At 42.3% G+C, this 27,188-nt stretch overlaps 2 protein-coding genes and 1 non-coding gene across 3 annotated transcripts; 2 read left to right on the forward strand and 1 right to left on the reverse strand.

The window, feature by feature from the left end:
- Nucleotides 1-809: 809 nt before the first annotated feature.
- On the reverse strand, nt 810-10,102 carry LOC111982432 (tRNA pseudouridine synthase Pus10-like). Its single transcript, XM_070433778.1, is given in 19 exon segments — nt 810-1,472; nt 1,766-1,865; nt 2,061-2,203; nt 2,404-2,521; nt 2,612-2,667; nt 2,740-2,816; nt 2,911-2,967; nt 3,631-3,692; nt 3,694-3,748; nt 4,030-4,115; nt 4,238-4,302; nt 4,508-4,553; nt 4,783-4,859; nt 5,273-5,387; nt 7,381-7,415; nt 8,365-8,451; nt 8,788-9,054; nt 9,364-9,463; nt 10,095-10,102. Coding segments are annotated over 19 exon segments (1,593 nt in total). The 3' UTR covers nt 810-1,433.
- A 258-nt stretch (nt 10,103-10,360) lies between these two features.
- Nucleotides 10,361-25,318, forward strand: LOC111982433 (T-complex protein 1 subunit delta). The gene is made up of 13 exons (XM_024014001.2): nt 10,361-10,675; nt 11,173-11,225; nt 11,319-11,408; nt 19,360-19,468; nt 19,624-19,888; nt 20,641-20,773; nt 20,956-21,095; nt 21,346-21,442; nt 21,559-21,669; nt 22,007-22,137; nt 24,240-24,474; nt 24,820-24,933; nt 25,138-25,318. Exons 1-13 carry the CDS (start codon nt 10,564-10,566, stop codon nt 25,150-25,152), a joined length of 1,605 nt encoding a protein of 534 aa, XP_023869769.1. The 5' UTR covers nt 10,361-10,563; the 3' UTR covers nt 25,153-25,318.
- Nucleotides 22,266-22,383, forward strand: LOC111982488 (small nucleolar RNA SNORA26). Its single transcript, XR_002879762.1, has one exon. It is a non-coding gene; the product is annotated as a small nucleolar RNA SNORA26 (small nucleolar RNA).
- Nucleotides 25,319-27,188: the final 1,870 nt, after the last annotated feature.

Here is a 27,188-nt window from a genome sequence, read left to right on the forward strand (position 1 = left end):
GCAAGGGTCTCATCCAGGGTTATGTTCATTAGGAACCAAATAAAATAAAACCGGGAGGAAGAAACTACTGGCGCATTTCCACTGATATGTTTTTGGGTAAAACACTGGGGTAAATCAAATTTTCCATCTACGTGGGCTGACACCCGTGTCTCACTGGGCCATTGCTCCGACGGACCTGCTCTGACTTGGAGCCAAGGCACTGGGTACTTTTTAAGTTTGGATTTACATAAATGGTTAACTCTGAACTTTTACACCTCAAAAAGCAACAGTCTTGAATGATGCAGAGGTTTGTGATTCTGCTCGCCACAAGTCTTTAGTGTCACACACCTGATGGACAACACACTACAGCTTACATTAAAGAGATACATCAGGATTTTGGCAATGAGACCCTTTATCTACTTTCCCAKAGTCACATGAACTTGTGGAGACAATTTCTCTGTCCAATATGAAGGAAGCTAGAGGTAGTTTCACGAGAAAATGCTAACTAGCGTTACCCAGACCTTGTCATTGCGCTATCTGCTACCCATAGACCTCCAGTCATTGCGCTAACGCTAGTTAGCAATTGCGGTAGCAATGGTTAGCAACTCCCTTCAAACTGCACGCAGAGACATACAAATGGTAGCCATGAGTTCCTGTGACTCCAGGGAAGTAGATTGCCAAAATCCTCACGTTTCCCTTTAACATAAAACACTGGCGACACATTGGTGTGGGGGTAAGTCAAAATGGAAAAGCACCATACCTGGACTTGTCCAATATGAAACAAAATGTTTTGGTTTTCCGTTCCAAAAATGTTTCCATTGTGTGCACAATTGAACATGTCCCAGACCTTTATTTTGATGGGATGTACAATAGGGGAGCATTACGCTGATGGGAGACATCACATTCAAATATTTTCATTCATACAAAAAAAAGTATAGCATTTTGCCTATGGGACAATCCATAGGTAAACAATTTATTTTAAGGCTGAACAAAAACCTCTGTAAGTCAATTGAGGGAAATACACACAAAATACTGACCATATACTACCGCTATGCTCTATAAAAGGGCTGTTCAATGTCTGTCCTGGAGGGCCGAAACACTTCTGGTTTTCATCCTCTCCTAATAGGAGACTAATTCAGACTTGGGACACCAGGTGAGTGCAATTAACTTGGATTGTAGTTCTTTCTGTCAGCGGTGCCATTCACACCCAGTCCCTGCTATGGCTCTCAAAGACATGTATATCTAAGATCAGTTCAAGGCCTCAGCTCAGCGCACGTGCTGTACAGATTCAGTCATTTCAAAATCATCTGTATTGAAAGAAAAACCAAACAAATATATTGACACTCCATATCATCTAGAGATTAGTGGAACGGAGCCCAATAGGTGGAGGTATGGCCCATCAGAAAGAACTAGGGCTCCTTTTGGCATCCTCAACAGCATCAGTGAGACGAGGCTCACTCTGGGATGGAGGGTGGCCAGTCCACATCTACAGACTGCGGAACGCACAGTGAGAGAAAGACTAAACTCATCAGAATCCTTTTGATTCACCTGCATGTTCAATCATAGTCCAGCAATTTTCTATATTTGTTTCCTTAGCTTGAAAGCACAGGACTGATTTCAAGGTAAGGAAACAAATATCGAAATATGCTTAACTATCCCTTTAAATATGAATGAACTTTAGAACTGTCTCGCTATTTTTTATACAATAATCACTGTGCACAGTGTCTTCTTTTAATATCCCACAAAAAGGTAGATACATTTGTCAACTTTAAAAAAAAATACCCACATCAAYGTCCAGCTCTAGGATATCAGTCTCAGTCTTCAGCAGATCACACAGATTGGGCTTGGTGCGACCAAAGTCTCCGTGGACAAACTCCTTGATGTAACTGGGAACAGTTAAGGTACTGACATTGGGTGAGTCGTTCATGATAAAAAAAGAAAATTTATTAATTTGTTATTGTGTGTGTGTAGAAGTATATCACTGTGAATGTCTCTCAACCTTAATATCTCCCTTTGTGTKTGGGTTTGTGTATGACTATTCGTGTATCTCACTATTTTGCTTCTCTCTGTATAAAGGATAGGTCCCTGCCTGCGTGCGCAGCTTCAGGTGGAAGTGATGCGTGTCCAGGAAGCATGTACTCATGGTGTGGATGACGCGCTCCCTGACGGCCAGCGGCCTGCGATGCAACACTCTTAGTGGCGTCTTCTGAGCTAGCTTCAACTCCTATATGACCAAGCCAAAGATTATCAACACATAACGTAGGTAGGCAGAACTTTATTTTAAGGTACTGTTTACACTGAATGAGCAAACCAAAGATTATAACACACATACCATAAAATAAACTACAACCAAGATGTTTAACCACTGTGATTTTATATTATTTTTGAAAATAATGCCATTTAAAGATAGCATTGAACACTCACCTTGGTTTCCTCTAAGAACGTGATGTCGTCTTTGTCGATAGCTTTCTGGGTCCATATGAGGGCGGTGTACGACTTGGTCTTGTCCTCCTCACCCTCCTTCATGTGGCCCATAGCATCTCTACACACACACACACAGAGTATGACCTGTCAGCATCATTCTTAGGTCTCTGGACAGAAGTGAGACACATTTCTCTACTGCGTTGCTCACCTGCTTACAATCTGTAGATCTCGTACTCTGATTTTGTCTGAGGACTGGTTGATGGTCTGTGAGAAGAAAAGATATGCTTTGGTCAATTCCTGTGTGTGTGACCCTGCAGAGACGCTGTGTGTGTGTACCTCCTGCAGCTGTCGGACCTCTGCCTTATTGAACCTGGCTCTGTGAGGATTTAGCAGCTCCAGTGCAAACGGACGACCTGCGAATGGGGATAGAGACACCTCCTTACACCTCACATTGACGGAAACAAGGGCTGGGGATGTGTAAACATACATGTATGTTGTGTGTCTGACCATTTCCAAGCGTACGCACATCCACGTCCTCCCTTCCTGAGGAGGAGAAATTAAACCCTGCAAAGACCAGAGGGGAAAAGAGGAGAAAGACATTACTTGAAATACCAGACTCATTCACCAGTGTATTCTTTTGGATTTGTCTTTCTCATTGACTTAGATAGACATTGGATCATTGCATCTGCCCCATTATGGCATGTGTGAGAGCATGGGCAGCGCCATTTAGGCAATCTCTTTTGAATTAGTACATTTTCTTCTTCTACTACTTCTATGAATTGACAAAAGAACCGAAAGGGTGCATACTGCTACCTGCAGTGTGTTTGAACAGGTATGAAGCCAAGGTTGCCGATTTCCTGCCACCTGAACTTATGGCATGTTTGCTCACGAGTATAAWTCATTGGCTGATTCCTCCTGATGACCTGGATGGAATCATATGATTCTTCATTAACCCATAGGAAGTCTCACCCAGTTGACTACTTCAAAATTGTGAAAGTCCTCAATGGTGCTGCCCATGCTAAAACAGGCTTTTGGGCCCTCTATCTATCTCTATGGTCTGTCTATCCCAAGGTAATAATGTGTAGAGCCTGAGGTTCAGTAGGGATAAAACATTTAGAAACAGAGCGAAACGAGGAGGTTCTACCTGAACTCATCCAATAAGAACACAGATTTTTGTTTCCCATTGCTACAGTGTGCTCTTCTGAACACCACCCAGTATACGCTCACCCTCAGCCCGGAAAGACGAGAGGGGTGCGGCGATTAGCTCCTCCACCGAGGACTCCATCCTCTCCGTCAATCACCCAGGGGGTCTGGGGCAGGGTGCGGGAGAACTTGTTGTACCTCCCTAAAAACACAGGGACAAACATAAAGGAGTCAATTCAAACCCTTAAAACAACTCTTCAATATTGGATTGTAAATAACTGTAAAATCCCAAGGCATGAAGGGTTAATCCTAACTTTTCCTTAAGTCAACGGAGGACTAAGTGAAAATTTGACTTAACTAAGAGGATGTTAGGATTCGCCCCCAACTGAATACATTCCCGAAGTGAAATGACCCCACTCTTGATAATCTCAAAGCCCTCCTTTGGTTCAAATCATCCAAAAGGGATGTCGTAAACAACCTTACCCGCCACAAATACAGAAACGTGAAGACACTGGACCTCTTGAGCGATGCATTTCCTCGCTGGCTGTGTAGGGGGACAGGGGAACTTTCTAGAGAGAGAAAATAAATATCATGAAGCAATACATGCAGTTAGATTGTCCGTTTTCTCAAAAGAGTGAAGACAGAGAAACAGAAGAAGAAGAAAAAAAGCGAGAATAACATGACCACCTACTTTAGAAACTTCTCATCGGAAACCTTCTCGAGGCCTTTGACCACGGCCATTTTAGTGAAGACATTCTGTTGTGAGAGATCTACTAGAGATCAGAGAAAGGACAGTAACACCGAGAGACATGGAACGACAAAGAATGAGCAGCATGTCGCCATTGGTAACAAAAATGCAATTGGACAAAAACATTTATGGAACTTATCAAAACCATTTATACCAACGACCCATTTTGTTCAAATGTCACGTGACATGGCTCCAATTGGCTTTTTCACTCACCTGTTTGTTCTTAGTTGGTCTGAAGCAGTCTGAACAGATGCCAGCCCTGATTGCAAGAATAAAGCAGAGAAGTAGAAAGTAGTTTTATAAAAATGATACATTACATTCAATATTACATGTATTTTGCTAGTACTCCATGCCTTTGCACCTATAAAATCTATCCATCAATCTGTCAGTCAATCAGTCCTTCCGCACATCCATCCATCCATCTGGCTGTCTAGTCAATCTATTCATCTTGTCTATACCCTGAGGAGGAGTGTGCTTGGAGGACTTACAGGAAGTGGCAGTCTGAGTCCGACTCTGGAYGTGTGAACCCCACGCCCACCTCAAACTGTTCAGTTTGTCGACTGATCTGTGGGATAAAGAGGAAAATAAAATGGGAATAAACAAAAAAAAATAAAGCAATCAAGAATAAAAATACTTTTCAAGAATGAATAGAATTTTGTCACTTACATTTGATCTATTTTCCTTCATTTTACCAGGGTAAATTTACTAAGAGAACACTTCTCACATTACTAGCCTGAGTGCAGGTCTGTTTGTGCCGCCATGTCAACTCCCGGTCATGTTTTTTTTGTCAATGATAGCAATTGACTTGACAAGGCCACAAACAGATCTGGAACCAGGCTAGCTCATTACAGGTTATTGCTATAGATACAAGTAGTGCCTTGTACAGTAACTGTATGACAAGTATTTTTCAACAGTGGTGTCCGACCCATCAGCATGTGAGGCTACTGGATGGCTACTTCCGGGTCACTGGTCACTGACCTTGGTAACCACAGGTACGCCACCAAGCTCTTTGGACATYAGACCCTGCATGGTCCACTTGAAGGCCTCCTTCACCTGGATGACATCATCCTTATCGAGGCATATAGACTTCTCCCTGTTTGGTAACAAATTCAACGTAATTCAAGTATTAAAAACCCCTAAGGTAGATATCTGCGCCCTCGYGGAAATCTAATTAGCATAATACAAACATCCCCATAAAAGTCAGTTTCATCTAGAGAGTTTTTTTGTAGCATTGGATGCGTCTCGATCCACCGCTTCTGCGGTGAAAGGTGACAGAACTAGAGCTGTGTTTGTCACACCATGAGACTTAGGTCTTCTCACAAAATWGTCTGAACGGTKTATTACTCTATGGAAAGATGAGACTCTCACGAACACGATGGTGTTCTCCGTTTTTCTCTACGACCCCCCCCACAAGYGTCTTGGGACTCGTCTGAAGTCGTTACAGCAACTTCTGTCTGTAGCGTCCGAACAGTTGGAGTTACACACTAATATGGGCGAGACTCACGAACACGTACATGTCGGTTGTTTTGCTCTAGGATGTCCACAGGCCTCACAAGACTTGTCTGAAGGTCCCCTGTACAATTTGAAAAAAATGAATGGAAGTAAACACTACCGTTCAAAAGTTTGGGGTCACTTAGAAATGTCCTTGCACATTTTTTTGTCCATTAAAATAACATCAAATTGGTCAGAAGGCAGAGTTGCAAAGAAAACGCCATATCTCAGACTGGCCAATAAAAATAAAAGACTAAGATGGGCAAAAGAATACAGACACTGKACAGAGGAACTCTGCCTAGAAGGCCAGCATCCTGGAGTCGCCTCTTTACTGTTGACGTTGAGACTGGTGTTTTGCGGGTACTATTTAATGAAGCTGCCAGTTGAGGACTTGTGAGGCGTCTGTTTCTCAAACTAGACACTCTAATGGACTTGTCCTCTTGCTCAGTTGTGCACCGGGGCCTCCCACTCCTCTTTCTATTCTGGTTAGTGCCAGTTTGCGCTGTTCTGTGAACGGAGTAGTACACAGCGCTGTACGAGATCGTCATGTTTCTTGGAAATTTCTCGCATGGAATAGCCTTCATTTCTCAGAACAAGAATAGACTGACGAGTTTCAGAAGAAAGTCCTTTGTTTCTGGCCATTTTGAGCCTGTAATCAAACCCACAAATGCTGATTCTCCAGATACTCAACTAGTCTAAAAAAGGCCAGTTTTATTGCTTCTTTAATCAGAACAACAGTTTTCAGCTCTGCTAACATATTCGCAAAAGGGTTTTCTAATGATCAATTAGCCTTTTAAAATGATCAACTTGGATTAGCGGACACAACGTGCCATTGGAACACAGGAGTGAAGGTTGCTGATAATGGGCCTCTGTACGCCCATGTAGATATTCCATAAAAAATCWGCCATTTCCAGCTACAATAGTCATTTACAACATTAACAATGTCTACATTGTATTTCTGATCAAGTTGATGTTATCTTAAATGGGCAAAAAAATTGTTTTTCTTTCAAAAACAAGGACATTTCTAAGTGACACCAAACTTTTGAACGGTAGTGCATATGGAGACTGTTTAGTGCCAAAAATAACAAAACAAATAAATGTTGCCTGACCTTTCTTATCTCTCTCAGATACTGGACAGACTTCAGAACAAACTTCCATTACATTTTTTGGGGGGGACTATCTGTTGTTCCATGTAGTGAATCTGTTATTCAATGCGTTTGTATGGGCTAATAGCAGTAAGGCCAAATAACATTTTTAATTCAAAAAATGTGTTAATATATTGTTGGGATACTTCAAGGGGTCTTTAAAATTCAAAATCAAATAGCTAAATGATCCTTGGTACGACCTTCTTAAAACAATGCCATATAGCTTAGTGGAACCCCGCCCTCCCCTCCCCCGGCTTAGACTCTTATGGGTTAAGACATGACATGTTATAAAAGGTCACGTGAAAGATGTGTGTTCATAATATAGTATGGAACACTGTAATATTTCAATGTGTTGTAGTGATGTGATGATACTTTGGGATTAAAATGATTTATTTAACGGAGAGAAATTAGGCTAGATAGATGGACGCCACTCGGGTGAAGCGAACTTACCTCACTTCCTTCTTTATATGCAGCCAACAAGAGTGCTGTAGGGGTGTTGCAGAGAGAGACGAGGGTACATGTTCAGAAACGTCCTGAGTAACATCCTGTCTGTTTACAAGCATCCGTCATGCACACCCTAATGGGAATGCCACATCTGTAGAAACAATGGCTTTCGCGATTGCACTTTAGTCTACTCTAGTCTCTTTACCAGACAGAAGCAGTACCACTAACTATGAGGTAACTACGCCCTCTAATGACCAACCCAGGGACAAGATACTGCATTATTGACTGTATTGTAGTCTCGCACTGCCACACATCACACTGAATAGAACGACTGTGGTCCAGGCTATACTGACCGTGTGGCTATGACAGAATCAACTGAGGTTGAAATAATCATACTTTTCTATTGAATGGAAGTTGTTTTGAGACAAACCATTTGAATATACTGTAAGCCAACACTTCCTTTGGCCGCCTTTCCTTCCAGTTCTCTGCTGCCAATGACTGGACGAATTGAAAAAAATCACTGAAGCTGGAGTTCACCGATCACTGTACCTGTACGCAGCCAATCTGTAAATAGCACACCCTACTACCTCATATTGTTATTTATCCTCCTGCTCTTTTGCACCCCAGTATCTCTACTTGCACATCATCATCTGCACATCTATCACTCCAATGTTAATGCGAAATTGTAATTATTTCGCCTCTATGGCCTATTTATTGCCTTACCTCCCTACTCTTCTACATTTGCACACACTGTACATAGATTTTTMTATTGTGTTATTGACTGTACATTTGTTTATGTGTAACTCTGTGTTGTTGTTTTTGTCGCACTGCTTTGCTCTATCTTGGCCAGGTCGCAGTTGTAAATGAGAACTTGTTCTCAACTGGCCTACCTGGTTAAATAAAGGTGAAATAATAATTTTWAAAAAAGCTGATAGGTACACAATTGCGTGACATCAGTTATCAGCCAAGGCCTACAATGTAACCACTGACCTCTCTGACAGACAGCTGGGCCGGCAGGGAGACAGACAGTACCATCGTGTCAAACTGGTAGTTTTTGGCCTTCACCACATCCGATATCTGCACACATACACAAAAACAGTGTCATGAATCCCCCCAAATTCCATTGTTGGTTCTGTCCTCCTAGGCCTCAAGCTGTGGTATTTGAGGCAGATTCTGGTAGACTGGAGCATTGATTGACGATGATGATGGGGTATTTGATCACTAGGCAGGTACAAAGGTCTTTTCATTTTAATCTTCAAGGTTGTGTCCTAAATGGTACCCTATTCTCTATATAGTGCACTACTTTTGACCAGGGTGTCATTTGAGACGCACCTAAAGACATACTTAGTCATAGGTATCATGTAAAACAACAGTGGCTCCGAATGCAATAGAATTAATAGTGACCAAACACACCTTTATGGCATAGGCTTCATCACAGAACTCCTGTAGAACTCCCAGGCACACCGCACACAGGTCCGAGTCCGCTGGCTTGGCGTCGCCTTCCTCCATCACCGTGCGAACCACGGCAGAGTCGCCTTTTGATTGGACGTCCGTCTACGCGGCATCCATCTTGATTTTTTTACTAGGGGGGTCTTCTGTGTGCTGCTCCAGCACGGCTGCATCTTGGGATTCGTTATTCTCTGAATCACTGATGAAAGCACAAAGCTCCTTTGCTGTATCCTGAGCATGACAAACAGAAAAACATTATTCAGCATCAAAAAAATATATGAAAATGTTTGCCAGCAGTGGAGTTCACCCAATATATGACAGCAAGTTAGATCATGGGCACAATTATTCTAAAGGAAAATACCTAGGTTACCTACAAAGTAGCGTCTGCCACAGGCTTTCACGCAAAGCCTTAAGCCGAGACTACCTACAAAGAAGAATTTTGGAGCTACCTAACTGTCTTTGCACTTGAATCTCTGAAATGTCTGTATGTCTGTCCCTGCTTTAAGTGCAAAGACAATCAAATGCAGCAAAAGCACTGACCTCATAAGACTGGCGGTAGGCTGACTGCACCCCCAAGCAGCAGAACCTCAGGACACAGCGGGCACAGCTTCCAGCAGTTTCTTCACTATTGATTTTACAGCTGTAAAATGGACAGAGATCATAGATGAATGAGATCAGTAAGAAAGATGAAAGTACACATATGTCTGGCAAACCTACTACAACGAGTTAGCTGACAGAGTGCAGTAGAATCAGTACTACTGTAGGTTATCTAAGAGTAATATAATATACATCACAATGCTAATAACATATCACACACTGTAGGGTGAGGTTACAATCATTGGTAGCTGAAGCAAGCACACTTTGCATTGCAAAGATAGATATGGGGGCTATAATCTCTGTTAATAACTCAGAAGTAAAATCTCATGTGTACTACTGTACAATACTGGAAATGGCTGCTTGCTCTGAGTCCTGTGTACACATGGCTAGCACTAGGTCACACTCGCAGCCCTGTGTGGATGTTKATGCATTTGATGTTATGATGTGCTGCTAGCCTATGTAGGTTCTTAAGCTAGCTAGTTAGCTTTATCTGAGAACACAAATAAGCACAAGCTTACRAACCTACTCATATAACCTACCTTGAATGGCAAATTAATTACAGTATTTGYACGATAATCAAATGTCTATGTAGAGCAAGAACACAGTTCAGTCAAATATGGTTCAGAAACTCTGTGGTTCAGTCATTTGGTTTCTCAGCATGCAGCAAATGTTACAGGAACATGACTTCATCAGAAGTAGACACAAGTAGTCGAATCAGATAGATTAATATATTGATGAGGGTGGATATTATCATTTTGATCAACACCACAGGTCCCTTGAATTGTATACAATATCACTACCAATACCTTTATCTGACTGTATATACATATTCATTATTTAAAATGTACAAGTAAAAGCTAGTTTGATGCACACAGAGACCTACTAGCCTTRTCTCATCCCAACATATAAAACCGCAAGGCAAATTGTTAGACATCTAAAACGTCATATCAAGGCGCCTTCGAAGTTGACAGGAGGGTCCTTTTTCTACAAGAGTCGAAACCGGTGGCTTTGGAAGGTTCTAGTCAGAGCGGGAGACAAATCCGAATCTCAACCCATCTGAAGTCGAGCAGCCGTTTCTGTGTTTTGGGGTACAGCTGTCCCCATCAGAAGTATTTTAGTAAAATATTCCGACGAAAATAAGCAATGGCTGCACCAAAGATGCCAAGTGGTGGGATGAAAAACAAAGGACGAGGGGCATATGTAGACCGTGACAAGCCAGCACAGATTCGGTTCAGTAACATCTCYGCAGGAAAAGGTAAACTACAAATACAGCATTCGTATTGCATTGTTGGACGAATAACTGACCCTGGCCCTAACGGTTGTTTGCCACAGTGAGTTGCCATAGCATCAGCTGCTGCGACACTCCCTTTGYTAATGAATGGATGCTACTGCTGGCTCAGTATGGGCAGTGTAACCGTTAGCCACAAGTTGGTACCCAGTTAGCTAACTAGCATGACTCCACAATAATCTGTTACAGAGCAAATTAGTATTCTTTACACCCCTTCATGCAGTCCCAAACACTATTGTGATTAGCAATAGTACACTAGCTAACTAGCCATCAGTGGCTTAGATTTGTTGGGACCAAGAATTGACGAAATGAACATTCATSTATGTGCTCTTTAACCAATAGAGTAGTTTGGGGTCTTCCTGTCTGCCTCAGTAGTCAAGCAGTAAACATTGTCTATAAAAGGTATCCTACTGTTAGATGGGTAGGTCTTCTTTGTGAAAGTAACACTTTTTTGGGGTTGACAGCTGTCGCTGAATGCATCAGAACCAGCCTTGGCCCTAAGGGCATGGACAAAATGGTAATTAAATGTAATCATTTACATCAACTTCTCAAAACCATCTCAAGGTTTGGTCATTTTGTCTGTAACTAAAAGAGGAATTGATTCTGACAGATTCAGGATGGGAAGGGTGACGTGACCATCACCAACGACGGGGCCACCATCCTGAAACAGATGCAGGTGCTGCATCCTGCAGCCAAGATGGTAAGGTTTGAGAGAAAGGAGCTGGGGATATGTTCCCAAGTTTCTGCGCTGTCCTGTACAATTGTTGGGCCTCTTTGTCAAAACATTTTAAGTTACTGCTCTAGCTGGCTACCAGCCAGTTACTCAACCCTGCACCTTAGATGCTGCCCTATATACATACAGTGCCTTCAGAAAGTATTCAGACCCTTTGACTTTTTCCACATTTTATGTTACAGCCTTATTCTAAAATGTATTAAATTTGTTTTCAGCAGTCTACACACAATACCCCATAATGACAAAGCGAAAACAGGTTTTTAGAAATGTTTGCAAATGTATTAAAAATAAATATACCTTATTCAGACCCTTTTCTATGATACTCACAATTAATTTCAGGTGCATCCTGTTTCCATTGATCATCCATGAGATGTTTCTACAACTTGGAGTCCACCTGTTGTAAATTACATTCATTGTACATGATTTGGAAAAGCATATACCTGTCTATATAAGGTCCCACAGTTGACAGTGCATGTCCAAGCAAAAACCAAGCCATGAGGTCGAAGGAATTGTCGTTAGAGCTCCGAGACAGGATTGTGTCGGCACAGATATGGGGAAAGGTACCAACAAAAATTCTGCTGCATTGAAGGTTCCCAAGAACACAGTGACCTTAATCATTCTTAAATGGAAGAAGTTTGGCACCACCCAGACTCTTCCTAGAGCTGGCTGCCTGGCCAAACTGCACAATCGGGGGAGAAGGTCAGGGAGGTGACCAAGAACCCAATGGTCACTCTGGCAGAGCTCTATAGTTCCTCTCTGRAGATGGGAGAACCTCCCAGAAGGACAACCGTCTCTGSMGYACTCCACCAATCAGGCCASACGGAASCCGCWAGCCACTATGGTAGTGGCCAKACGGAAGCCACTCCTCAGTAAAAGGGACATGGCGGCCCGCTTAGAGTTGTCCAAAAGGCACCTAAAGACTCGCACCATTAGGAAACAAGTTTCTCTGGTCTGATGAAACCAAGCTTGAACTCTTTTGGCCTGAATGCCAAGTGTCACGTCTAGAGGAAACCTGGCACCACCCTTATGGTGAGGCATTGTGGTGGCAGCATAATGCTATGGGCATGTTTTTCAGTGGCAGGGACTGGGGGGCAAAGATGTACAGAGATCCTTGATGAAAACCTGCTCAGGACCTCCGACTGGAGAGAAGGTTCACCTTCCAACAGGACAACGACCCTAAGCACACAGCCAAGACAACGCAGGAGTGGCTTCGGGACAAGTCTCAATGTCCTTGAGTGGCCCAGCCAGAGCCCGGACTTGAACCCGAATGAAAGTCTCTGGAGAGACCTGAAAATGGCTGTGCCGCAACGCTCCCCATCCAAGATGACAGAGCTTGAGAGGATCTGCAGAAAAGAATGGGAGAAACTTCCCAAATACAGGTGTTCTAAGCTTGTAGCGTCATACTCGATGCTGTAATCACTGCCAAAGATGCTTCAACAAACGACTGAGTAAAATGGTCTGAATACTTATGTAAATGTCATATTTCAGTTTATTTGTAATACATTTGCAACAATTTCTAATGTTTTTGCTTTGTAATTATGGGGTATTGTGTGTAGATTGATGGGGGGAAACTACTTAGGTTAAAATGTATCAAATTGTGGAGAAGCTCAARGGGTCTGAATTWTGGATGCACGATATCAGTGAACATATCTGAATCGGACGATATTAGTTAAATGCCAACATTGGTATCGGCCTATATCTAGTGTAACGCCGATGTGCAAAACCGATGTCAAAGCTGTCGTGCATACCTATATGACGTAATGACGCCACGTAAAATTTTGCACTATACATACAACACAGCATTCCTAAACTAGCCCACAATGTCTGCTGTGTGGATCGAGCAGTCAACAAGTTGCGCAGTCATTTGAAAGAGGAAGAACATTTCAGCGAAACAACTCAAAGGCGAAATCCCTTAAAGCCTAGATAATGGAATTCATTGCCCTTGACAATCAAGCGTTTTGTCGTGTCGCTATTTTTCAGATGTTGCCCTACCGGAGTTACACAGTAATAGCTTCACAACATGCATACCATGGAACGCCATTTGGGTCTTTGCGTGTCAAAAAATATACAGTAGCACTGTCAAAGCTGTACAAAAAAGGTCTGCAAACACCGGCCACAAACGATGTTTACAATACCACGTTGGTAATAAAGCATCATTTGTTCGACCGCAACTTCTGGGGTAGCTAGCTTTAGCTTGGTACCTAGCTAGCACCCATACAACCAGCCTGAAAACAATGACCATTAGGAACTGCAGTAATTTTCATTTATTCTTAGCAATGATTTAGAAATCCTTGTAAGTATTAGCTAGGTTGCCACTTGTTGTTCGCCTATTGAAACTGAACTTCAATTAATTGAAAATAGCTAGCCAGCTACTTAACCCTGTTGCCCAAAGCTAACGTTATAAGCAGCCAGCTAGCTTCATCTGGCTAGTGAGGCTCGACCAGACCGGTCGTGTTGTGAAGCTAGCCACAAGGATTAGGCACAATAGTGGAATTCGGTTTTCCTTCAAAAAACAAAACAAATGCTAACGCTCCAGATRCTCAACTAGTCTAAAGAAGGCCAGTTTTATTGCTTCTTTATTCAGCACAACCGTTTTCAGCTGTGCTAACATAATTGCAAAAGGGTTATCTAATGATCAATTAGMCYCTTTTWWWWAAATTCTAAACTTGGATTAGCTAACACAACGTGCCATTGGAACACCGGAGTGATGGTTGCTGATAATGGGCCTCTGTACTCATATATTTTTATGGACTATCTATATCTGCCGTTTCCAGCTACAATAGTCATTAACAATGTCTACACTATTTCTGATCAATATGATGTTATTTTAATGGACAAAATAAATTGTTTCACTTTCAAAAACAAGGACATTTCCGAGTGACCCCAAACTTTTGAACGGTAGTGTGTGACTATCATCTGCATACAGATATAACTTTGCTGGTTGCATCCCATTTCCTAAATCATTAATAAAAATTGAGAACACAGGAGCTAAAATGGAACCCTGGGGCACACCTCTATTAATATCCAGAAAGCTAGACTCGTGATTGTCAGTATATTCCCATTGTGTTCTGTCAAAGATGGTTCCTAAACCAATTTACTGCCCCTTCACTGAGACTGATGTTTGAGTCCCACTAGTAACAAATCATAGTCAACTGAATCGAAGGCCTTTGTGGATTATTATCAWACAGAGCAGCGCAATGTTGCTTTTTATCTAGTGCATTAATGATGTCATTTGCCACTGCCATAGCTGCAGTTGTGGTGCTGTGCCCCGATCTAAAGCCAGACGGAACCCCGCTCAGTATGTTCTTTTCAATTAAGAAATTTAACTGAGTTCACTAGGGATTCATAGACTTTGGCCAGGATAGGGATTTTAGAGAGAGGACGATAGTTATTAGCATCTGATGGATATCCACAGTGGGAGAACTTAAGCTGATTTCCAAATGCTGGGTATGGAATTGGTCAAGAGACAAGTTGAAAATGTGAGCCACAGGTTCAGTAATAATACCAGCTGCTATCTTTTAAGAGGTAGGGATTCAGGTTGTCTGGACCTGCAGACTTTTGTGTCTATAACCTTTTAGTGCTTTATAGACCTCCTGTATAAGAAACAGGCTCAAAGTTAAAATGGTTCACGAGGGCCTATATCATAGTTGACTGTAACAGAGCTTACATTTGAGGCCTGGGCCACACCATTATCAAAAACTGAACCAGCAGATATGAAGTGCTTGTTAAAAATAAACTATCGGCTTTATCCACTTCATCAGAATCCATCATTAAATGGTCAGGAAGGCCAGAGGATCCATTAGAACCTGACACTGATTTGATTCACTTCTAGAACTCGGTAGGGTTGTTAAGGTTCTCTGTGACTGCATTTAAATAGTAATCTGATTTGAACTTCCTGATCAATCCTGTGCATTTGTTTCTTAGCGCTCTGMAGGAGGYCCAGTCAACAGGAGCATTTGTATGTCTAGCTTGAGCCCAAGAGATTTCTCTTTCTAATTAATTCTGCCAAGTTATCTGAACACCAGGGATTGTCCCTTCCACTGATTCTTAATGTCTTCACAGGGGCATGCTTATCACAAATCGACACAAATTTCATATAAAAATAGTTCCAGGCAGTGTCAACATCGGGAATCAGACTTAATATTGACAGTATGATACAGATCATGTAAGACCACTTGCTCATCAAACTGTCTAAAATGTMTTTTAAAAATATAACGGGTTTGGCTTTGGTCTTTTTTTCTAACACAAGCAATTGCACAGTGATCACTGACATCATTACAGAAATCCCAGTCGATGTGCATTTGTGAGGKGTATTCGTTAGAAGAATGTCCAATAGCATTGATTTGTTAGGTGCTCTGGGATTCGGTCTTGTAGGCACATATAATTAATAGAGCGAGATTGAGTCACACAGTTCTTCTAAGAGTCTGATACAGATGTAAGCATGTCCCAGTTCAAATCTCCTGAAAGATTGCATACAGAGTCATTTAGCTTGTACAGGACATCAAGAGTTAAGAGCGTCCCTCGACGCCGAGGGCGGTCTGTCACAGCCAACTACAGTGATGTGGGTGTCCTTATATAAGGTMACTTTAACCGCAAGCAATTCAAAATGTTTGGCTTTGGTAATCGAGGGGAATTTCAGAGGTGTTAAACTCAGATTTCACATAAATTGCAATCCCTCCTTTACTCATCCGATCGTTCTAAAAACCATGTACCCATTGATAGAAATCAAGTTATTTCACACAGATTTCTTCGGCCAAGTTTCTGATGAAACCATTGCGTCTGCATTTTGTCGTTTTGGCCCATATTCTAATCATGTCTATTTTTGGACTTCTGACATTAACATGCAAGAGGCCAAAACCTGCTCTGTTTTTTTTTTAAATCATGAGTCGGTAGAAATTGCATGGTATCTACCGGCCCAGGGTTTGGTCGCACATTACCGGAGATCAACAATAAAAGCATAACAATATATCTGTTGCCCGATGTGTGAGGACTTGGAGCCAGCACCATTGTCAGTCAATAAAATGAACTGAGTCTTTCGACACAGAAAAAAAGTAATTCATTTTGGAAGTATGCCATCAAGTGTAGGTCCAGTTGCGTTTGAGAGGGGTACAAATGTAATTGCAGAGAGACCGAGTTCCTGGTGGTATTGACATGGTCTCGGAGTGTTTGCAAATTGTAGGGCATAAGGCAACGTTAATTCATTCAGCCTACTTAATCCAGGATGGCATTGAGTAAAGAGCAGGCACAGTAACCGATACAATGCCGGTTTTAGAGGTATTTCGGCACAGGTGTGCAATGACCCGTAGACGTTGTGTAGAACAACGTAGATTTTCCCACAGTGYGTTAGGTTTTCCAATCCAATAGCCGCTTCTCCGCTCCTAGCCTTCAGTGTGCACCTGTGCTCGCGTAGCAGGCCTTGCGTGCAGACGGACGCTCCTGACTCGGCGAGCTCCAACTCCAGAAAGGTGTAGAGAAAAAATAAAGGCCTTCTCAATCCGAAATCTTTGTAGTCAATTTTGTAAAATAGAGACAGATCTAAAAATAATAGTTATATACAGCATCCACCTTCACATAAATGATTTGCTTCTGTAAACGGGATCAGGGTCATTGAAACAACTCTTAACTCCTCTCAAGGATCAGACATACAAACGGACAGACTGATTGGCTACCATCTTGGATTTGACAGTGGTGCAAATAAAATTATGACAAACTTTTATTTTGAAGGCTAACCACAAAGTACACTTGTTGCGAATCCTTATTGTGGCTAGTTTCACATAGATGGGTCCGATCACCATTAATAAAATTTAAAAACTTGTCTTAGAAATTAGGGTCATTTTAGATACACCTAGCATAGCAAAACGACATTGTTTCAGTCGCTATAGTTAGCTAGCTACATTATATTTTATGTAGTTATTACACACATTTGATTACACATTTGATTACACTATCACTCGTAATTCATATGTCACAACGAATTCAATCGATTCTAGCATACTATAGCGACTGAAACAATGTCGTTTTGCTATTTTTTGGGAAGAACATTGTTTGCATCCATGAGCTAGCTAGCTTTTTTTATGACCACCACTGTAGTGCGCGAACAACTTCACCAGCATCAGCATCATGAATCGTGTACGATGAATTACGAGTGATAGTGTAATAACTGTTACATACTACATAAACAATGTACGCTTTAAATTGTGACTGGCAGTCATATTTAGGTCCTGATTGGTCAACAAGCTTATTTGACTGTCAATTAGTGTTATTTGACACGTTAAAATAGTATCTTGTTTGACACGCATAGACCCAAACGAGTTCCGTAGAAATCCTGGTTGAGAATGAACGAACACTGAACAACAAACAGTAATAAGTGAAAAATAGGTTTGAATGTTTTATTGGTAATGGGGACCTAGTAATGCCAACAAAATAACTTTTTGAGTGTGTGACCTTTTATTTACTGCGAAGTCAGTTAAGAACAAATTCTTAATTACGACTGCCAAACCCGGACGACGCTGGGCCAATTGTGCGCGCCTATGGGACTCCCAATCAGGCCGGATGTGATACAGCCTGGATGCAGTGCCGTTTTATATCCCTGACTACACCGCCCGCATCGCCGTGCGCTAGCGTTGCAAAATAAATGTAATAAGTATTTGTTATTCAATTATTGCACCCACACTGCTCGCGCTCGCCAACGAGTGTCTTGTTGCCAAGGGCTAAAATAGACTCATTCCTTTTTGACGCAGATCGCGCTGCAAGTCCTGCCTCTCCCATCTCATTGGTTTATAGAAGCAGGTACCCATCGTGCCTCTCCTCATTGGTTATACCCACGTGGGTGAATGAAAGACAAACTGTTTTGCCGGTTGTCGTGGTAATACTATGAAAGTGTAGATGCCAATCACCATAAGTATCAAAGATGAAAAGCCTGGAAGGAGAGATGACTAGAAAGATTCTGTTGACCGTTTTATGTGTGGATTAATTGTCGAGTAGAGGACCTTGTGCATTTCAGGTAAAATAACAACTCAATGTTTATATCCCAGGACAAATTAGCTAGCAACAGCAAGCTAGCTAAATAGGACAAATTTAGTTAGCAAGTGCAAGCTAACTAGCAAATTGCCATACATGTTTAATGCTTTTCGACCTGTTCCCAAATGAATGTCATTGGTTCAGAGTTTGTTTTGATATTTTAACCTGCGTTTGTGTGTAGGGGGACAAAATAAATGTATGCACGATGGCACACGCGCGCAGCGGTTTGGGTTCCGTGTAAGACCGCTGCGTCCGCCCGTGTGTGTAACTGTACTAAATAGGACTAATTAAAGGGCGCTAAAATTAAGTACTTAAAAAAAAAAAATGTCATAGAAAATATTGAGTATCAGGCGGAAAATGTCATATCAGTGCATCACTAGTCTGAATACTTCTCGAATGCACTGTAGACATGGAATCACTAGCCACTTTAATAATCAMATTTGTTTTGGTCACATACAGGTGTTTGTGAAATGACACACAGGAGAGAAAATACTGCAGCGCAYTAGTCACTAATGTTTACATACTGCTTTACTCATTTCGTATGTTTTCTATTCTGTGTTTTAGTCAATGCCACCCCGACATTGCTCGTCCTAATATTTATATATATATTCATTCCATTCTTTTACTTTTAGATTTGTGTGAATTGTTAGATACTACTGCACTGTTGGCGATGGAATACAAGCATTTCGCTACACCCGCAATAACATCTAAGTATGTGACCAATAAAGTTTGATTTGAACATCCGGCAAGGGACTGTCATTTGAGCTATAATTCAGCATTTCTTAAAGGTTATTTCTGAAAGGCATCTTTTGGGGACTTTCCTCTCTAGCTTCTGTCCCTTTTAAGAGATCACCAATATCAGGAGTTTGACGCTGTGTTTTGCCTGTTTGTCTTTCAGATGGTGGARCTGTCCAAAGCACAGGATATTGAGGCTGGTGACGGCACAACCTCTGTGGTGGTGATTGCTGGTGCCCTGCTTGACGCATGCGGCAAGTTGCTTCAGAAGGGTAAGTGACGTGGAACCAATGGCATCGTTGATGATCTCCAGGACGAGGCTTGCTGACTACTGGATTACACAATAAACTCCTAGACCAGAATTTGTTCTGAGTCCCTGCGTCCTAAAGTTTTAATACTAACTGCCTGTTCTCTGCTTATCCATCAGGTATCCACCCCACCACTATCTCTGAGTCGTTCCAGAAGGCGGTGGACAAGGGCGTCGAGGTGCTGACGGGCATGAGCCAGCCGGTGCTCCTGAGCGACCGCGAGACACTGCTGAACAGCGCCACCACCTCTCTGTGCTCCAAGGTGGTGTCRCAGTACTCCAGCTTGCTAGCGCCCATGAGCGTGGACGCCGTGATGCGCGTCATCGACCCGGCCACCGCCACCGGCGTGGACCTACACGATATCCACATTGTCAAGAAGCTGGGGTGAGGAGGGAGGGGAAGGCTGGTGGGTCCAGATTATGTGCTCACTACTGTAAATTGTTCTGGATAAGAACGTCTGCAAAAGGACTTAAATGTTAGGATTACAAACAGGGTTGGCCGTTTTGACTTCTGGGTCATGTTCATTAGGGCACGCAACAGGAAATGTTGAAACATTTTGCAACGGAAGATTTGCTTATCTTATTAGAAAAGTTCAGATAGTYCCTCCCTTTTGCAGTTCCTTTTCTGCCATTAGGTGCGTAATGAACATGATCCAGCAGTAGACCGTAGGCTACTAATGTAGGATCAGCGTCGTAGTAATACCATACCTTTCCTAAACCTTTTGACAGCTTCCTACAGTTGAAAGTCAGTTTGGATAGGCACATTTTCATTCCCCAGTTCTCTCTCTGTGGGGACGTGGACATGTCTGATGTGCCAGATCAATCTCAGGCGGTCAATTAGCAGAATGGCTCCACTTTGCTTTCCCTGCCAGTCACCTTCTGACAAGCTATCGCAACAAAAATGTAATTGTGTAATCAGCAACAAAACCATACTGATGTCCTACTTGAGTGTTTATCCTTGTGCATGGATGGACACACATTTATCTGATCTTAATCGACAACGCAAATGATTGCGTTTAATTTKTTATTTTATTTTGCCTTATGGTCAAGAACCTTTGTTTGCAATCAGACAGGTAGAAACTGCTGCCCTTAGACAGATGTTCTACYCTTAATGACCTTCTGTGTGTTTCTCTGCAGTGGGACCATTGATGACTGTGAGCTGGTGGATGGCCTGGTGCTGACCCAGAAGGTGGTCAACTCCAGCGTGTCCCGTGTGGAGAAGGCCAAGATCGCCCTCATCCAGTTCTGCTTGTCCCCGCCGAAAACTGACGTGAGTCCATCACAATCGCTGACTGTTTGTCTCAGTGAAATTGGCTTCCATGTTTGTCAATGTCTGACGTTATGGTGGACGATTAGTATTTTATGTTACATTTCAATCTTCACATTTTCTTACAMTTGTTTTGTTTATTCTGTTTCCGTATAATTTTTTTTGTCCCTCATGTCGTAATCCAGATGGACAACCAGATAGTAGTGTCGGACTACGCCCAGATGGACCGTGTGCTGCGCGAGGAGCGCGCCTACATCCTCAACCTGGTCAAACAGATCAAGAAGGCGGGCTGYAACGTCCTGCTCATCCAGAAGTCCATCCTYAGGTAACACCTGGTGCATTATCACYGTCATGGCATTACGTTACATCATCACCGTAATGCCATCTAATCACTTTGTCCAATTGCTCTCACAATGTCTAGAAATGTATTTGAGTGTAATCAGAAAGGCGAGTATTAGGACTGTTACATGGGTTCCTCTGTACATTATACTCTTCYCATAGSWKGMMSWCMKGWSKKCMWSCTATCTTGATCACTGGATGACATGGTTAAAAAAATWGTTCCGTACTTCTTTCAGAGATGCTCTGAGCGATTTGGCCCTYCACTTCCTGAACAAGATGAAGATCATGGTGGTCAAGGAGATCGAGAGGGAGGACATTGAATTCATCTGCAAGGTATTAAAAACAATAACATTATTGGTCTTTACTTTGTAGTTCATGATATTCTGTTACAGCCAAAGGCTGACTGTTGAATCTGAGTTGACTTTGCCCCCCACCTTGCACCCCTACAGACCATTGGCACCAAGCCCATCGCCCACATTGATCAGTTCCTTCCCGAGATGATGGGCACCGCCGAGCTGGCAGAGGAGGTCAGCCTGGATGGCTCTGGCAAGCTGGTCAAGGTATGCTAATTCACTTAACCTAATCTCAATCTGGCGCAATCTCTCCCAGGCTTRGATACAAGACTGCTTTCTTGCTGCCATCACAACTATGCGAGAACAGACTCTAATGATAATACCCTTGGAATGTGTTAAGTGGTCATTGAAAACAGTGACGATTTTAGGCATTGCATGTCGCCTATGTGTATTCCAACCTCCATGAATGAAAAATGTTAKGTCTTTGCTGTAAATGTTAATTGTAATTTCGTTTTGAATGTTTTAGACAAGCTTGTTCTAAGATCGCCATTTCCCAATGAAAGTCAATTAATGCTGTTTCTCTCTGGCCTGTTCCTCTCCATAGATCACAGGCTGCACCAGCCCCGGTAAGACGGTGAGCATCGTGGTGCGCGGATCCAACAAGCTGGTGATCGAGGAGGCGGAGCGYTCCATCCACGACGCTCTGTGTGTCATCCGCTGTCTGGTGAAGAAGAGGTATGGTACTGCAGCCACTCTGGTCAGCTGTCTGAGCAACAATAGCCTCTGTAGATGCATGCAGTGATAATGTGGAATAATTACATAGATAAATTACATAGATAAGTAAGCACAAGTCCCTCTAAGCTTTGCCCACTCGTGGCTGTCCGTGTCACAAGTGGCCATTTCCGGGGGACAGAGCAACCCTCTCTTCAACCTGGGTCAGGGGCTTCACCCCTGGCTCTGGACCTGTTGAGAGGAACATAATACTCTGAAGGACTGCAACTACACCTAAAATGGCTGTGAAGGATGTGTACTTTGTCCTTTTTAAAGARCTTAACAGACCTTGTGATCCCAATAGATCTTGAAACCAAACATTGATATTTCTGTTTTGATATCAACCATTTTTGTCAGATCTAAAATGTTCTCTTTTTATAACAGAAGAAATGGGGGGTACCAAAGTATCTACCAGCTTACCAGTCATTTGCAATAAACTATTTTCTATGCAGTCTTTAAATTCCTTGTTTGGGTAACTTATGTACAGTACCATTTAGAAGTCTGGACTCATTCAAGGGTTCTTTAATTWMAWTTTTTTTTTTACATAGTAGAATAATAGTGAAGACATCAACTATGAAATAACACATATGGAATCATCTAGTAACCAAGAAAGTGAATCTCAATATAAAATATATGTTTTTTTGTTTAACAAAGTAGCCACCCTTTTGCCTTGACAGCTTTGTGCACTCTTGGGATTCTCTATACCAGCTTCATGAGGTAGTCACCTRGAATGCATTTCAATTAACAGGTGTGCCTTGTTAATTTGTGGAATTTCTTTCCTTCTTAATGCGTTTGAGCCAATCAGTTGTGTTGTGACAAGGTAGGGGTGGTATACAGAAGAAAAAAGACCAAGTCCATATTATGGCAAGAACAGCTCAAATAAGCAAAGAGAAACGACCGTCCACCATCACTTTAAGACATGAAGGTCAGTCAATGCAGAMAATTAAGAACTTTGAACGTTTCTTCAAGTGCAGTCGCAAAAACCATCAAGCGCTATGATGAAGCTGGCTCTCATGAGTACCGCCACAGGAAAGGATGACCCTGAGTTACCTCTGCTGCAGAGGATAAGTTCATTATAGTTACCAGCCTCAAATCGGCAATTAAATGCACCTCAGATTGCAGCTCAAATAAATGCTTCAGAGTTCAAGTAACGGACTCATCTGAACATCAACTGTTCAGAGGAGACTATGTAAATCAGGACTTCATGGTCAAATTGCTGCAAAGAAACCACTACTAAAGGACACCAATAAGAAGAAGAGACTTGGACCAAGAAACACGAGCAATGGGCATTAGACCGGTGGAAATCTRTCCTTTGGTCTGATGAGTCCAAATTTGAGGTTTTTTGTTTTAACCGCTGTGCCTTTGAGATGCAGAGTAGGTGAACGGATGATCTCYGCATGTGTGGTTCCCACTGAAGCATGGAGGTGGTGTGGGGGTGCTTTGCTGGTGACACTCAGKGATTTTATTTAGAAGACTTCACCAGCATGGCTACCACAGCATTCTGCAGCGTTACGACATCCCATCTGGTTTGGGCTTAGTGGGACTATCATTTGTTTTTCAACAGGACAATGACCCAACACGCTTCCATTTGATTCACTATTTTGGTTACTACATGATTCCMTATGTGTTATTTCATAGTTTTGATGTCTTCAGTATTCTACAATGTCGAAAATAAATGAACCCTTGAATGAGTAGGTGTCTAAACTTTTGAATGGTTCTATATATCGGTGGGGTGCATCTCARTCCCGTATCCTTCACGCAATCTGCACTGATCTGAAAATGTAGGATATGTTAGCACTATAGCCTAGAGCTGGGATGATAAACCAAAAATGCTACAACGTTTAAACTTTTAGTTTTTTATACAAACTGCAGTTCACATATTGTTGTACATTTATCATTAGCATATTAATTGTCAATTTATTGCAATATGGATTTTTGTCCATATTGCCCAGCTCTACTACAGTCTTATTTGATATTTGCTTTCACTAGTTAGTTTAACATCAGAATGGYGCAAAAGTCGTTTGTTTTATCTCTTTCCCTTGACTGATGCCKTTTCTCCCTCCCAGGGCTCTGATCGCCGGTGGCGGCGCCCCTGAGATCGAGCTGGCCCTGCGTCTGGCTGAGTACTCCCGCACGCTGCCAGGCATGGAGGCATACTGCGTGAGGGCCTACGCAGACGCCCTKGAGGTGGTGCCATCTACACTGGCCGAGAACGCCGGCCTCAACCCCATTTCCACTGTCACAGAGCTCCGCAATAGGCACGCCCARGGCGAGAAGACTGCCGGGATCAATGTCCGCAAGGTGCAACACTCTCCTGGATTCTGTTTGGTTTTATGCTTATTTTCACCCTGCCATAGTTGGTTCTCAAGATGCAATGTTGAACATTCAGATTTAGAACAAATGTGACTCTCGTGAGGCCAGAGTCACGCCTTGACAACACCTCATTGTCCTGGTGTGCTCGCAGTAAACTTATTTGCCTATTCATTGACTGTAGTCTCTTGTGGCCCAGCCATTCACTAGCTCGATACAGAACCTCCATTTTGACAGTTTGTCATTAAGATTTACATTACTGCAGTTGCATACCAGATATGCGATTATCTGTCATGTAGAATAGCAAATTGACTCGTCTCCCCATTCCTCTCCCAGGGCGGTATCTCCAACATTCTAGAGGAGCTGGTGGTGCAGCCTCTGCTGGTGTCTGTCAGCGCTCTGACCCTCGCCACCGAGACGGTCCGCAGCATCCTCAAGATTGACGACGTGGTAAGAGACCAGACAACCCTCTGGTGTCACTAGTGGAGATCTGCCTTCTCATTCAACCTGCATTATCTTGTATGCCCATTTTAGTATGGAACACAGCACCAGAAAAAACACACAACACTAWATAAATTGCTCTAATTGAAAGCCCCCCTACTTTCACTTATACTGTGTCCTTATAAGGTAATAAGATKTTCCCCTTTCTTACAGGTGAACACCCGATAAGGAGTTACGAGGAGATTTGTCGATGTAGCAAGAACCCAGCCTGTGTTACTGCACRTGCTTGTGCCACAAGGAGTCATAGGACCGGCAGCTTGCTAAGACCTGTATGTCCAGGAGTCCTCTGTAGTTGATGCAGTCTGTAATTGAATAAAACAGTTTTTTGACACCATGTTTTTGTTGTGTACTTCTTCCTTGGGCTCCCTCAGTGACCGACCCCACTGACCAGCAGTTCATCTTTAAATCTCAGGCTAGTGTCATGACACCAACGGCATGGTGTTAACGGCAACTTTCCCCATATACACTACCGTTCAAACGTTTGGGGTCACTTAGAAATGACATTGTTTGAAAGAAAAGCAAAAATATATATTTTTTCCATTTTAAAATAACATCAAATTGATCAGAAATAGTGTAGTTAATGTTGTAAATGACTTGTAGCTGGAAACAGCTTTTTTATTTTATGGAATATCTACATAGGCATACAGAAGCCCATTATCAGCAACCATCACTCCTTTGTTCCAATGGCACGTTGTTAGCTAATCCAAGTTTATCATTTTAATAGGCTAATTGATCATTAGAAAACCCTTTTGCAATTATGATAGCACAGCTGAAAACTGTTCTGATTAAATAAGCCATACAACTGGCCTTCTTTARACTAGTTGAGTATCTATGGTTTTCACATGACTGGGAATACAGATATGCATATGTTGGTCACAACAACAAAAGTCAGCAAACCAGTTAGTATCTGGTATGACCAATTGCCTCGTGTAGCACAACGCATCTCCTTCGCATAGAGTTGATCAGGCTGTTGATYGTGGAATGTTGTCYCACTCTTCAATGGCTGTGAGAAGTTACTGGATATTGGTGGGAACTGGAAAATGCTGTCGATCCAGAGCATCCCAAACATGCTCAATGGGTAACATGTCTMGTGAATATGCAGGCCATGGAAGAACTGAAACCATTTCCATGGCAGCTGATSAATRGTATGACAATGGGCCTCAGGACCTCCTCACTTATCTGCCCTTTCAAATTGCCATCAATAAAATGCAATTGTGTCTGTAGTTTATGCCTGCCAATAGTCAAGTGCTTAATTTGAACCGGATGCTGCCAGAACAGGATCCGGCATCTCTCAGATTTTACCTTGTTTGTTCCGGCACCGATTTTCCCGGCTCTGGCATTATTTATACAATTTGTTCAGTTTGCACTGTAAACATAAAGCGATCAGAGTTAAATCAAGTTGCTTCCTGGTTCTTTATCCCGCATTCGAGAAAAACCATAATGTAAACGCGCGGTGATCCTTCCACACTGATTTCAGACCTGCTCTCATTTATTTGTATATATAGGTTATGGGGCGGGCAGGCCCATAATCTCGAAACAGGTCTTGGCAGTGGTGGTCAGCTAGTGAAGCGGTCCCTGCGTAATCACGTCGCGTAGYTTAGGCTAGTCGTCTCCCTRATGAATTTGAAACTGAGGGAACGCCAAATCAAAAATGAATAAGAAAAGGCAATCMATTTTGATAAAGTTTTTAAAGTCCAAAAATCCTGAAAAAGATGGTGAACCCGAAACAAGCCAAAGAACTGCCAGCCTAGGCGAAACAAAAATCTGCCGCCCCCCTCCTGTCCCCACTAAATTATGTACAGCAGGGGTCCGCAATAGCTCTGGCCTTGGGCCAATTTTTTTCTCAGCTAAAAGTCTGAGGAACAGAACATATTAGCATCCCAGATCATAAGCCTACAATACAAATTAAACATTTTAACACATCTGGTTAGTAGGCTATATAATCAGTTAAATGTCAATAACAGCCTAATATGTTCAATATGACTACATTGATAAATCACCAATGTCTATTGTATTTTTGTGTGTGTTGATTGGAGAAAAACATCTTGCAATCAAAATAAAATGTTGRACTGAAAACGTCTCAAAAGAAAGGCATAAAAGTTCCAAGGGAGAATAGACAGATAAATAGGCATTCTTAACATATTTCTCCAACATCAAACCAGAGTGTCTTGTTTGCAATGCTGAAATGCCTAGTTAACTAAAGG

The sequence above is a fragment of the Salvelinus sp. IW2-2015 genome, linkage group LG21 (genome assembly GCF_002910315.2).
Source record: "Salvelinus sp. IW2-2015 linkage group LG21, ASM291031v2, whole genome shotgun sequence".
In the NCBI taxonomy this organism is placed as follows: domain Eukaryota; kingdom Metazoa; phylum Chordata; class Actinopteri; order Salmoniformes; family Salmonidae; genus Salvelinus; species Salvelinus sp. IW2-2015.